Source organism: Equus przewalskii, chromosome 20 (assembly GCF_037783145.1).
Source record: "Equus przewalskii isolate Varuska chromosome 20, EquPr2, whole genome shotgun sequence".
In the NCBI taxonomy this organism is placed as follows: domain Eukaryota; kingdom Metazoa; phylum Chordata; class Mammalia; order Perissodactyla; family Equidae; genus Equus; species Equus przewalskii.
Window position 1 is genome coordinate 48,601,099 of NC_091850.1, and position 14,936 is coordinate 48,616,034.

The 14,936-nt window shown below is 39.0% G+C and overlaps 1 protein-coding gene across 12 annotated transcripts in view; it reads left to right on the top strand.

Moving 5' to 3' along the window:
• Positions 1–14,936, top strand: part of CTNND2 (catenin delta 2) — an 883,391-nt gene that overhangs the window by 826,694 nt on the left and 41,761 nt on the right. For all 12 annotated transcript variants that reach the window (XM_070587191.1, XM_070587196.1, XM_070587195.1 and 9 more), the window contains one exon: positions 12,218–12,428. In XM_070587191.1, the coding sequence (XP_070443292.1) occupies positions 12,218–12,428 (211 nt within the window). The remainder of the gene's footprint in view (positions 1–12,217; positions 12,429–14,936) is intronic.

Consider the following 14,936-nt stretch of genomic DNA (forward strand, 5'->3'; position numbering starts at 1 on the left):
CATAGCAATCTTGACCTAAAAATAAAAAAGCCTTCCTAGATTTCTTCCCTGAAACTACAATCAGTAAGTTTAAATTTTCACCTTTACTTCCTCTCTACCAAAAGTAGGCAATGAATTGAGATAATTATTATTATTTTTTGGCTATCGTGCTTAATATTTAATCAAATTATTTAAAACCTGTTAAAATGTATCATATCGGTTACTCTCCTCATTTTCAATATTTCCAAAAATCAATTTATTTCTCGTTCAAAAAGGTACTTCAGCAAACCTCCTGTTAATTAACTGCCATTTTTATTTTTAGAGTGAGGATTCTTATACAAATTAAATATGCATCTCTTAGCCACCTTCTTGTTGTATTTTTACTCATTACCTTACTTCTTGACACCTCAACAATGTGAGAATTTCTCAGAATCTGATTCAGTGAAATCCTCTGGATAAGGATCTCAAGGTGCTGAAAAATACAATTCCTTTTGTCTTCCAAACAGATGGAATAGGTTATTTATTTGGAAGTAATAACTCTTAAAGAACCGCATACCATGTATACCGTAAAGCCGTAAAATTCTGCTTTGTTCAGGATTATTTCTCTTCAGAGGGCTGAGTTGCTGTTTGAATCATTTTCTCAGACTAACTGCTTATCAGTTCAGGCATGTGAAATAGGTCCCCCTATGTGTTATAAGTCTGTCCTTGTTTTCTTAAAATCATAGTTATTAGAAAAAAGCATAAGGAAGTTTACTGTTTCTTCTAGAATTTGTCTCAACCTCTGCCCACAGCAACCATCCTTCTTACTATGCCTCTTTTTCTTCTCTCTCTCTATTTGGATAAATCTTTAATCAATTAAAGCAACTGGCAGATACATAAGAGAAGGTTCATTTTTTTAAAAAATCAATGCATCTCATTAAATATTTATCCAACTCCAGCAGGAGCAAAGAGGCAGATGTGGAGATGAACAGGTCCCATTCTGGGAAAAAGGGACTGGCATGATTAGACCAGAGGTTTGGTGTGGCCACAACCATTTTCCAATCTGTGTAAGGAAGGCATAAAGTCAAAAGCGTCAAGAGACAGGGATTTTTACTTACAAATTGTTGCAAGGCATCCAGCCTTCCACATTTAAGATAAAAAAGCACAACTGTACCATGGTTTGTAAGGTTACATTTAGTCAGTTCGTGGTGGACAAACAGTAGTTTTCTCACAAGATAATCGAATTGTCTGCCACACATTGCTATTGCCAATGTCAGAGATAAGGTTGATTCAGGAGTCAGCCACTGCCAGGGAATGACTCAGAGGTTCATTATTGGGACAGGGCTAGAAAGGTGATCTGTGTTTCTTCTGCTTTTTTCTTTTCTCAATTTGTTTCCTTGGGCTGATTTTTTGTTTTGTTCTGTTTCTCTGACTTTTCGCTCTTACGAGCACATGACGTGCCCACAGTCGTGATGGAGGCAGAACAAGGTACCAGTTTTCCTTCATGGTCCCTCCTAATGCTGAGGTTCTGCCCCTAAAATGCATATTTAACCCCAGATGCTTGTTGAGCAGTTTTCTTATTTGTGACCATTAATTTGGTTGTTTACCTTATTTGACCAGTTGTACAGACATAGATGTGGCAAGCAGTGTGGATTCATTTACAAAGACCTCTTTGCACAATTAGCAAAACTAGAACTACATGATAATAAATTTTGAGAGTTAACTTTGGTTTTGTGTGTATAGCTCCTAAGATTATAACTTTGGTTCCCTTATGTAGCAAAAATATTTTATTCCTTTTCCGCCCATCTACTACTATCAGTAACCCAGGACTGGAGTCATTTCTGCCAGGCTTCACCTCCGTTACCTATAACTCAGGGGTTATTCCATCTCCCGGAGTTCCAACATTTCAGAGATCCTGGCCACATTACCTGTAGGGATGGGCTTCCTTAAGCCGTACAGCACAAGCCAAGCTGGTGTCCTGGGAAGATGTCGTAGACATCAGTTCCATGTATGAAATGCGGTTGTTTTTTAACGGACACGTCATGTCTAACTAAATTGTATTTGCCTTTAAATGTGACATCTATGCCATGGTTATGGATAAAGATTTGATTTTTTCAATTATGTTCTAGTAGAAATAAGGACAGATTCTAGTTCAATATTTGAAAATCTATGGTCAAAGAAAGTAAACGGATTAGTCAAGGCTTTTTTTTTAACATTATTTAACTGTTGGTTTAAGTTGTTGTGTAGACAAGAGCAATCAACACATGTTGTTGTATTTATAGGATTATTATTAACTTTTCCTGATAATTTAACTTATTTAAGAATTTTTCAAAGGATTTTTTATGAGTTATGAAGGATTAATTACAAGATTCCATTTAAAGAATGTTTCATTCTAGTTTTTATAAACATAACATGTTAAATTACGCATTAAAGACAAAGGAAGTAGAAAGAAGGCTTTTATAGCATGCCCAATTCAAAACAGAACATTAACCACAGTTAAATTTGTTCATTTAGTCTAGGTATTTAATCCTTGTTCTGTTGATCTGGGGTTACTCAGCAGTCCAGTTCCTCAAAGGGAATGAGTTCTGGAAATCCTGACTCCATCCCTCGGCAGTCTGAGAGAAGTTCATTTGTGATGACATCGCTTGTACAGGGTGCCTATAACCAAGAGCCTATTTTCTTGGTATTGAGTGTTATGAGTACCTGTTACAGTTCTTTAATCACGCTATTTCGCTGCTCCTTTCCACAGACCCAATTACTGATCTGTGGCTCTGGCAGGGGTCTTTAGGCGAGTGTGAGAGAAAATCAAAAACCACCTGTTGATGATAAAGCTGAATAGCTCTGTTTATTTACTCATCATGACCAATAATATCAAAATTGAGACAAGTTTAGTTTTACAAGGAGTTAATCAGTGACTACCGTGAAAGTAAGTACATGGTGTGATGGACAGTGCAGGTACTACAGATCTCCAGGATCTTTTAATTTACCCCATAAAGAGTGTGTTAGGATTACTACCAACTGAAGAGGCTCTTTTAAACCTAGAAATGGAATCTTTCTTTTAAAAACTTGTTCACCATAATTATGCTATTCTTTAACGTGAAAGGGATGTCAACTTAAAAAGCAAATTCACCTGTTATTTTACCCTCAAAATGAGTTTATTCAGGAATAGCCAAAAGAATTGCAATTCAGGATTTGTAGGCTATGGTGAACCATAGGCAAACCTGGAGAACGAAGGAGGGGAGCTTGCATTTACAGAGGAAAAGGGGAAATGGGGGGACCATTTTAAAGGAAACTCTATGGGGGAAAGTAACAGTTGAGGGCAGCAATGGCTTCTCATTGGCTTAGCCACAGCATTTCTCATTGGCTGGGCTGTTGCTGGGTGGGGAGAGAAATCTTCCTTCAGTAGTAAAGTAGTTTACTTCCAGTCCGGAGAAGCAAGGGTAAGTTTCTTCCTATTTAGAGTAATTGATGATGTGTGATAGGGCGTGGGAGCTCCCCCTACAAGCCTCCCCAACTCCAATTAAGGTTTTTTAAATTAATTTCCACAGGGAAATGCTTCCAACAAAACTGAAATGTTCATAACTGCTGAAGCATAATCATATTACTTGTCATGATTAAGTAGAGGTTGAGTTTCTGTTTTTTTCATTTGCCAGCTCTTTTTATATTGGAGGGTTGATAAATAGGACAGCTTTCACAATAGTTTTGAACCAAATAGAAACCTGCAGAATGCCAAACTTGCCTAATTATTTCTAGCATCCTTCGTTTCATAAGGTGAGGAAGAACACTCTTTGATGTCCCAGCAGCGGTCTGGGAACGCTCAAAGATGGTGTTGATGTAAAATACATTTTTTTAAGTTTTATTAGTTTGACCACGGGGTGTAGATTTGGGGAAGGCAATTTTGAAAAGAATTATCAAGGGACACAAGATATGAGTTTAAGTCTTTAGTGCCTAAAGACAAGAAATAACTGCAGGTTGGTTCAGCACTTTCCCGTATAAACAAGCATCCAGACTTCTTCAATAACAAAACAGTACTATCTTGAATACTTCACCCCTTTGGTCTGTAAGCCACATAAACCAGTTTTAAAATATAGATTTTTTGCATATGTTTTCTCTCCTTTCATAATAAACTGTCTGTTTATATTAGAAGTCCTTCAAGTGTACACAATGGCAGATTTTTATGATACATTAATCTCTAAACATTTCCCCAGAAAGGAAAGGTACTAGCCACATTACAGAAAGAGCTGTGATGACCAACAGAGCATTATATGGCTGATCATTAACAAAGACTAAGGGTCGTATTTTGACAGAGGAGGGAAAGGCTGTTTTCACATTTGCCTGTAGACAACACAAAAACAAGGAAAACAGTACCTCACTTTTACATCCTCAACCACTGATCAAAGTAAATTCAGAGTGAGGAAAGGATTCTGGGAAGATCGTGGGTAGGAAACAGCAGGAATCTGTCTCCCCCCGTAGACAGCAGTCTCATTGGCAGAATCTGTCTGATGTATCTGTTTTGGAACTCTGAAGTCTAATAAAGGCTTGCAACTTTCAGGGAGAGAGCTTAGAAGGCAAATTATGGTTAATTTCAGTTATTTTAAGCTCTTAACACAGTAGCAGCTACCCATCCCTCAATCCAAACCCCTTGGCAGGCAGCTATGCATATGTTCACAGAGCAGCTTGCATGCAGCTGGTGGGAAGCAGAGTAGGCCTTAAGGACTCTGTCCTTCAGATATTAGGGCTCTGGGTTCTGATTGCTGCTACTGACGGTGGAGTTGCAGGCACAGAGGAAACATTTTTGCACACCTCTCATTATTGCAAATCCCGCCCCCTCTGGCTGAAATGATTTCTGGTGACTTAAAGGGTTAGTGCCCTTCCCTGCCCCTTCATTTTTCTCTTTTTCCCCTTTTGGGAGAAGGACATTAACAACTAGGACGGTCAAAAGCAGATGCAGATATGGGTGGAATGAGAGAGTCACCATGCATGCCCAGGGAAAGCCACAGGTTCAGAAATGACCTGAAAAGACCTTAAGATTACACCTCAGGCTGATTCTCATCACAGAGACATCGTACAAGAAACAGCAAAAAACATCAAACCTGGGGGAAGGGGAAGAATCTGATTTCCAGAGTTACTACATTGTTAGATTCCAATGCCCAGTTTTCAGCAACAACAACAAAATCACAAGGCATACAAAGAAACAGGAAAGTATGGCCCATTCAAAGAAAAAAAATAAACCAACAGAAACTGTCCCTGAGAGAGACCAAATGGCAGCACTACTGTCTTAAAGATGCTCAAGGCACTAAAAGAAGACGTGGAGAAAGCCAAGCAAATGATGTGTGACTAAAATAGAAATATCATTAATGAGATAGAAAACCTAAAAGGAAACAAAAAAGAAATTCTAGAGCTGAAAATTATAGTAACTGAAATGAAAAATTCACAAGAGAGATTCAAAGGCAGATTTGAGCAGGCAGAAGAATCCGTGAACTTGAAAATAGGGCAATTGAAATGATCAAGTCTATGGAATAGGAAGGAAAAAGATTAAAGAAAAGTGCACAGAGCCTAAGGAATGTGTTGGTCATTATTAGGTGGACCAACATCCATATAGTGGAAGTTCCAGAAGGAGAAGAGAGAGAGAAAAGGACAGAGAGATTATTTGAAGAAATAATGCCTGAAGACTTCCCAAATTTGGTGGAAGACATGAATATAAACATCCAAGAAGTTCAGCTCCAAGTAGGATAAACCAAAGAGACCCACACTGAGACACATAATCAAACTGTCCAAAAATAAAGACCAAGAGAATCTCAAAAGCAGGAAAAGAGAAGTGGATCATCACATACAAGGGATCCTCAATAAGATTATAAGCGTATTTATCATCAGAAACTTTGGAGGCCAGAAGGCAATGGGCTGTATTTCCAAAGTGCTAAAAAGAAAACTGTCAACTAAGAATCCTATATTTAGCCAAACTGTCCTCTAAAAGTGAAGAAGAAATCAAGACATTCCCAGGCAGACAAAAGCTGAGGGAGGTTGTTATCCCGAGACCTGCCCTGCAAATCAAGGTAATCCTGCAGTTTTAAATAACAGACAGTAACTAGAAGCCATATAAAGAAATATAGATCTCAGTAAAGGCAAATACATGGGTAATTATAAAAGCTAGCATTATTGTAACAACAGTTTGTAAGTCCACTTTTTGTTTTCTACATGATTTAAGAGATTGATGCATTAACAAAATAATTATTTTATGTTTTTGGACACGCAATATATGAAGATATAATTTTGTGACATCCATGACTGAAAGGTGTGGGGGTGGAGCTATAAATGAGCAGAGTTTTTGTATATTATTGAAGTTAAGCTGGTATAAATTTAAATCAGACTGTTATAACTTTAGAATATTAAATGTAATCCCCATGGTAACCACAAAAAGAATAGTTATAGAATATACACAAAAGGAAATGAGAAGAGAATTTGCATGTTTTACTACAAAAAATCAAATAAACACAAAAAGGACAATAATGTAGGAAATGAGGGACAAAAAAGCTACAATGTATATAGAAAACAAATAGTAAAGTAAAAAAGTCCCTCCTTATCAGTAATTATTTTAAATATAAATGGGTTAAATTCTCCAATCAAAACACAGAGATTGGCAGGATGGATTAAAAAAAAAACATGCTATGTACAAGAGACTCACTTTAGATTTAAAGACACAAATAGGTTGAAATGAAAAGATATTTGTACACTTGTGTTCATGGTAGCATTATTCACAGTAGCTAAGATGGGGAAGTAACCCAAGTGTCAACGAACAGATGAATTGATAAGCAAAATGTGGTCTATCCATACAATGGAATATTATTCAGACTTAAAAAGAAAGGAAATTCTGATATATGCTGCACTATGGCTGAAGCTTGAGAACATTATGATAAGCAAAATACATCAGTCACATAAAGACATATACTGTATGATTCTACTTATATGAGGTACTTAGAGTAGTCAAAATCATAGAGATAGAAAGTGCAGTGTTGGTTGTTAGGGGATGGGGGATGGGGAGTTATTGTTTAATGGTATAGAGTTTCAGTTTTGCAAGATGAAGAGAGTTCTGGAGATGGATGGTGGTGATGGTTGCACAACAAAATGAATTTACTTAGCATCACTGAACTGTCCACTTAAAAATGGATAAGATGGTAAACTTTACGTTATGTGTATTTTACCACAGTAAAGAAATTGAAGGAAAAAGAATAAATTTAGAGCACCTCAGCAAAAACTCACAGGTCAGTTTTAGCAGCTCCAGAAACAGGGAAGCCATATAGGTACCAAGACCTCAGAGACAAAGGAGCATGCTATTCCTGATCCAGGGCTGCTCTCCATTCCAGCCGACATTTTTGTTGAAATATCTTTTCTCTGAAGTTGGTTTGAGAGATTTGAATTTATAATGGTACGTCACAAAGCCAGCTATACAGAGGACTCTATCAATGATCGAAAGAGATCCATAATCGGCATAGGAAGGGACTCAAGTGCCCTCTCTGTTGTCTGCCACCTTACAGAGCACAGGTGGTTAGACCATAAAACCACTACTCAATATTGCTGCCACCAATGGGGAAACTAACTGGTAGTGCGCAAACCAACACCGGAAATAGGCTTAGTCCTGAAATAGAAATAGAAGAATTGTAAACAAACAAACAACACAGAAACAGAAGCAGTCAGCAAGAGCAAAGCTCTGTTACCCCATCAGGACGTTCCCACCAGGTCTTTTCTGTACAAGAACTCTGCAGGGAGTGCCCTTCTTGAGCAATAGAGTTTGTTAGGTCTCCTGAGTCCATCCAGACACCGTCATGTGCCAACCACTCCAAACAGAAGACTCCCAGAAAGAAGCATTATAAAGCAAAAATAATTTTTACTTGCAATTTTTCAGATATTCTGAATTTAGAAAACTGATTTCAACAAATAATAAATACAAGTATTTAAGGGATATACACACATACACAAAGGAAAGAGTAGCAAAGTTACAAGGTGGAAGTTAATCATTAATGGAAAATGATAGTTTTTGTACACAATTATAATATCTCTGATAGTCATCTCATATCAGTATTGCAAAAGTCAGAGGGAAAGTTATTTTCATTAGAGACTAAGTAACTTAGAAGAAATGGCTGGAAGATTCATTTCTGTTGGGAACTTGGACCTGTTTGGTGGTGGTGGTGCGGGTGGCAGAGTTGTGTTTTGTTTTGTTTCAATCTGAAGGAGCGATGTGCTTTTCTTGTTTAACATGTGATTCCATGATAGCGGATAATGGGAAGCACATTCATTTCTAATGGAGGCAGGGCAAGCTATCCACTTTGCTTTCACAAATCTGGGTGTGTTTTGAACCTGATGACCTCAAGAGGATTTTGCTTTATGGCTCTATCATATAACATTTACTAATTTTGCATGTTTGTCTTTGTGTGGAAAAATAAAATAGAAATCCGACTTGTCCATTATTATTAAACTTTAAAATTCACTTGGTTTTCACTACCCACCTCATTGTCCCAGCTAGAGATTTCTGAATCCTCTTTGCCTCTATTACTCTCAACGTTTCACTGGACTCCCTCCAATCGTTGTCAGTTTCATTTTAGGACTCTCCATCATGGCTGCTCTCCTGTCCCTGACACCCAGCTCCCCAAGCCCACCTCTTTATGGTCACAAGTCCTGGTTGTTTTTGTCCTGAAATATTACTGTTGCCTGCTAAATGGTATCATCAACATGAATCGCTCTGTGAATTTCAGTCTGAAATTTCAGTGTCATAGCGTTTACTTATTTTTAAACCAAATTAAACCCAGAGGAAGGGGGAGTGGTCTTCAGTCTGCAGGGGTTGCTGGTGCCACTGTCCCTTTTGTGGGCCTCAGCAGTTCATTCTAAAACAGGAAGCAACTCTACCTCATGCCAGGCTCAACTGCAGAGTGAGTGTTTCTACGATCTCTGCATCTCCCTGGTGTCCTAATGCCCCCACAAGGGCACTGCTGAGCTCCAGGTGTCTTTAATGTCCCTGGGCCCATGCAGAAGCTCCAACTTGTTCCTCCTCCAGGTTCCTAAAGAGACAGCATCCACCTGGTGGTCCACCCACCCTGCTCCTTAGCCCAAAAACAACTCTACCTCCCTCCATTTCGCTCTCTGAAAACAAAAGAAAAAAGCAACAATTTGATCACCTTGATGATGTTTGGGTGTGCAAGTTAAAGTTTGGCCCACCTACCTTGCAACTTTTTGTCATCACCACTGTGACACAAAAAAGAGAATTTGCTTTAAAAGGAGGTTAACAGCTTTCATCTCTGAAGAAATCTCAGACCTGAAGGACCCAAAAGCCTGACAGAGGCGTGGGGGAAGGGGGTGCCAAGATTCCTCCTACTGGGTAGCCAGAATAGCTTTTTTGTTCTTTTTTGTTCTTTTTATTGTTTAGAAACTTCGAAGGGGGGGAGAAAATATGGAACACAGAACAATTATAGGCACAAGATACCTAGAGTTGCAATGCTTATAATTTCAGTAAAATAAAAGTTCAGAGAGAAAGCACTTTATTGACAAGAAAAAGATGACATGTTTCTCCTACCTTCAATCTTACTATTCTGAAACCTCCCTTCTTCTTGATGCACCAGAATTCTCTCTGTAAAATATCTAGAGTGGAGGCTCCCCTGACCTAAAGAACAAATCCTAAACTTCCACTTCCTATATCAAGCCTTCCATGACAACCTCAGTCCAGTCAAATTTCTCCCATCCCTGAACTTCCGTTATTAGCATCCAACATGAGGTCACTTGTGGCTGTAACTAATCTGTGTTCCATGCTTTGTTTTCCCCCCAATGAGACTCAAAGTTTCTAAACTCAAGAAAGAACTAAAAAGCTATTCTTGCAACTCAAACTTCACATGAAGATAGGATTCAGGTTCCACTGTGAGAAGGCAGCTTTTCTCAGCAGCGTAATCAAAGGCTAAAACAATTGTTATATCCTTAAAAGAATTAACAAACTTTGCCCACAGGTCTTCTGTTCTGTGGAATACTTTTACTTGATTTGTTTCTCCACTTGGATAGTCAAAATTATGGGCTAAAGTGTATCCCTCCAAATAAGCTAATAAATAGACTGCATGAAAAATCCCCAGTTGCCTACTAAAATGTCAGTGAACTGTATTGGAAATATCAGAAATAAAATTATTCCAGTGGGTTTCCTCGACAGGTTGTGGTAGGTTATATATGGCAGTGACTCCTGCTGTTTTCCACGCCATGGAGCACATGGAAAGTGAGAGTATTTGCACACGGGGGCAAATCGAGGAGGCTGCTGGGGGGAGGCAGTTGTTCCTGCCACCTGACCGGTCCGGGAACACCTTGTATCTCATTCAGAGCTCACAGGTTGGGAAGCCATTCAGGATGAAACCACACCTTCAAATTTGTCTGTCATCATTTTAAAAACAGTGATTACAAACACCAAAACATGCTACAGCCGAATCTTCTCGCGCTCCTCATTTTTGCTTTCAACCTTGATGCTGTCCAAGGTCACAAGATCGGTCTTTCCTACCGGATCAGGGGTGTGAATGTCCCTGTCTGAACAATGATTGACATAGTTTTCTGTTTCCTTCCTCCATCACTTCCCTTATAAGAAAAAGAACTCATCCATCTTCTCTCTTCTGTGGAACTCAGGTTTCTATGCCAGTGGTTTGTGGGGGTTAATGAACTGATAAAGTCGCCGACATGCTGATCCCAACAAAAGTAAACTCTTAGCCGGAGTTGAAAGCGATTTAATGATAAATACATACAGCAAGTTGCTCAGAGGACTACCCGTGTAGAAAGGGTCTTCTTCTAACTATTTTAAGTGCTGTCATTAGAAAATAAATTTGCTACATTTGGGGGTTCTCAGGCAAACCACTTTTGTCAGACCCTTTTCAGCTACCATCAAGTGATGAAGACTCTTTGCTATTTCAGTAATTTAGACATCAGCATTTTTTTTTTTTTGTCCATGCTAAAATAAGCCACACAAACATAGAATAAGAGCAGATACCAAAATTACAAGGGCCTATGTTTTATTTATTACTGCCTGGAATTAAGATATCATCACCTCTTCCCACGGAGTTCCTTTTTCTACCCCCAGGCACCATGGACCAGAGAATTCAACAGGAAAAGAGACTGTCCTTTAGAGACATGTATGGAGGAAAAAGCTTTCCAATGGCTTTTAGGAGCTAGTTAAATACATCTAATTGGGAGATGGGAGACCAGGAAGGGATTAAACTTTGGACACATGCCAGTTCCATCCAAAAAATGATGAACAGCCAAGTTTGCTACCGGCTCTCATTTACTTAGTTCCAGAGTAGATTAATGAAACAGAACAGGAAGCTGCAGGCGGGATGAATTAATTGTCCTGCAGGTTTATCGGTAATGCCTAAAGTGCTTTGTAAACTAAAAGTACTCCATAAAGATGTCATTATAAGTAGCTTTATCATCGGGTGTAGCAAGATTAATAACGATAAAGGGAATTGAGGGAGCAAAGTTGAATTTTATTTTTTTCACACAAAGGCAAACATGTCAAATTAGTAAATGTTATATGGTAGACCCAAGCAGTAAAATTCCATCGGAGACAAGCAGGTCATCCACTTACCCTGGTTCAAAGGATACCTAGTTATATGTTATTTGTAAAGCTTCTCTCTCCTGCTTTAAATGTTTCTCTTTGCTTTATGGGGGCCAGAACTCAGAAGTCATCTATGTGATCATGTTCTCCACATATTTGTGGTTTGACTCTAATCTGTTAAATAATACAGGGCCCAACATTGCTCCTGGCAAGACATTTTTGAGGTTATAGTAGATTTACCATTACCATGTTTTCCTGACTTCTGTGAATACTAAGCAGGAATCCCCCGGCAGCTACCGTCTATTGAGTCCTTCGTCCTCAGGAATCCTCGGATGTTAAATGCTTTTCACACCATTACTCATTTAATCTTTGCAGCAGCCTTATAAGATAGGTACCATTATTGTTCTTTCTCTACAGATGAAGAAGGCTGAGGCTTGGAGGTGTGAAATAACTCTCCCAGAGATTCACTTCCACATCCATCTAGCATCCAAGTCCATGCGTTTGCCATGATGACATACTGTTTTCTCTGTATATGTGTCCAAAATTACCCAGTAGAGGATAATTAGTGATGGGAAACAGACATTGCATTAATGTGGCCTCTTGTGTTTGCTTTTCTCCCCTGTCCCCACATCTCCTCTGCCCTCTTCCTCCATTCTGGCCTCATTTCAACTCTTTCCTTCATTTTCTTTTCCAAAGGCAAATACGCCATGCGAGACCTTGTCCACAGGCTCCCAGGAGGGAATAACAGCAACAACACAGCCAGCAAGGCCATGTCGGACGATACAGTGACAGCCGTCTGCTGCACCCTGCATGAAGTGATCACCAAGAACATGGAGAACGCCAAGGCCTTACGGGATGCTGGTGGCATCGAGAAGTTGGTCGGCATCTCCAAAAGCAAAGGAGATAAGTAAGTCAGACAGTCACTTGATATCACGGTAGAATTGGTGTTGATAGAATTGGTTCTAAGTGTGCCCATCGCCCCTTGGGATGAGTAACGCTACTGAATGTCATTGGAAAGCATCTGTCTCTGATAATCAAGAGAAGGAAACGGCAAATGGTTTCCAGTTTTCCCACCCCACAATGAAAGCTGATGCTACGGGGAATTTCAATTTGTTGAATAACTCATGACTTGGTGACTACCACGATATTGGTAAGATAGACTTGACAATCCACGTGCATACACTGTTGTATTCCTCCAACACAGAAGACACAATCAGCTTTACCTGAATACATTCAGGTATCTTGTGGTAGTTGTTCCTCTGTGGCTGCAAGTCAAAGTGTTGGCACTGGGATTCACATCCTTTTCTCTGTGCCTCTTCGGCTGTGTCTAGCAAGTCATCATGCAGGGAGGATTGGGGAGAAAAGAGTGTGATGGAGACAGAGGGAACTCAGGGCCAATCCAGCACCCTCCCTGACTAGCTGTGGATTTGGGGAAAACTATTTAATTGAACAAGTCACTATGCCTGCACTTCCCAATCTAAAACTAAGAGAGGAGCTGTCATAATGGACTTCCTGAAAGACGTGCTAATCAAATCTTAAAGGACAAACAGAAATTTCCCAGAAGAGGGGATGGTGGCAAGGAAGGAGGGCTTTTATATGAATGGAATAAAAAGAGATAAGGCTCCATGTGGAAGCAGCTGCACCGCCACAAATAGGAATGCCCCCAGTTTGATTTAAGAATCAATGGTATCTTACTGTATGCAACCAGAAAATATCTTCACAAGCCAGAGCGTCAGTGTATCAGCGAGCTGGCAGTTTTACAGAAACACTCACTAACCTTAATTAAATTTATCCTCCTGGAAGTCCCTCAATATAATCAAATAAGATTAAAAGGGTAAACCTTTTGTTATCAGAAGTCTACTTCTTGACTTGTCATTCCCTGTCCTTCCCCACTCCTTTACATCTAAATGCTAAATAATTTTTCTTGTGTTATTAAAGCCTGTGAGGGAGGCACTTTGAGACTTTTTGGAAATTCTCCCATTATTTCATTTAATTCAGGATATTACCATGTATTACAAAACAAGTTTCAGGTTTTCCGTTTAAGCACCCTGAGACCTCCACCTAGGTTCAGTCAACAGTTCAGTATTAGGATTTGAATACTTTTCTACAGCAAACAGAGAAGCCCGGTGGGACTCAGGTTATACTTGTGCGATGGAGATGGTTGGCTTGAACTATACTTTATTTTATTGCACTTACAATAAAGTGCTGTTTTCCACAGGCAGGCAGCCACATGGTTTTCTTCTTCATGCAGCTTCAGCAGACCTTTGAAATCTCTCACTGAAATGCTTACCTGTTTTGTGCATTAAGAGCTTATGTGTTAATGCTTTTTTAAGTAAACACACATACACACAGAATAAAACCATAATTCACAAAAACACTCTGGCATATTTGTCTATAATCATGAGACATTCAAATTTTTTCTAAATTTTAAGACTAGAGAACTTTGAGGGGTAGTTTGGCATATATTCATTCCTTCCAACTATGTGAGCATCCTTATGGCGGTAAGCATCACTAAATGGGCCTTAAAGAGAAAAGATGCTCTTATCAGTCCTATAGTCAAAGGAAGTTATTTGGTGAAACTAATTAAAAAATTGTTTAAGCCCCGTGGTATAGTGGTTACATTTGGTGCACTCTGCTTCAGCAGCCCAGGTTCACAGGTTTGGATCCCAGGTGCGGACCTGTACCACTCGTCAGCCATGCTGTGGCTGTGACCCACGTATGACGTAAAGCAAGATTAGCACAGATATTAGCTCAAGCCTAATCTTCCTCAAGCAAAAACAAAAAGAGGGTGATTGGCACAGATGTTACTTCAGGGGGAATCCTCCTCAGCAAAAAATAAATAAATAAATAAATAATCCTCCTCAGCAAAAAAAAAAAAAAAAAAAAAAAAAATTGTTTAAGGAAGCCATCTGTGAAATAGTATATATTCACTTTGCCAATCCAGAAAATGGTCCAATCTTGATTGTTGATAATGGGAATTTTCTTTCACTACAAATGATCTTGTAAATGTCCTTTAATTTGATTGAAAATTTCCTTCTGGAATAGTCACTTGTTTTCATCTCAAAGTTCCTTTATCTTTTTTCTAATGTAACAGCCTGGATTGACATGTTTAATAAGAAGTGTTGAATTGGGTTGAGTCAAGCATCTTCCCAGTTATAGTTCTCCTGCTTAGACTGTCTCAGCCATTCTTTCATGTAGATTATCTCTTTTTTATGTAGTGACTAATTCAAGGATCAAAACAGGGTTTTTAGAACTATAGATATCCTCATCTGCCACCTACCTGTCAGTTTGGTTGTGCTTCTCACTGCTCTTAAAACAAAATGAATCCAGGAGAATTACTCTGAATCTTAGCTCTAAACTCATCGTTTATCACTCAATTCTATTAAGACAGTAGGCACTGAGATTCCCATGGCCT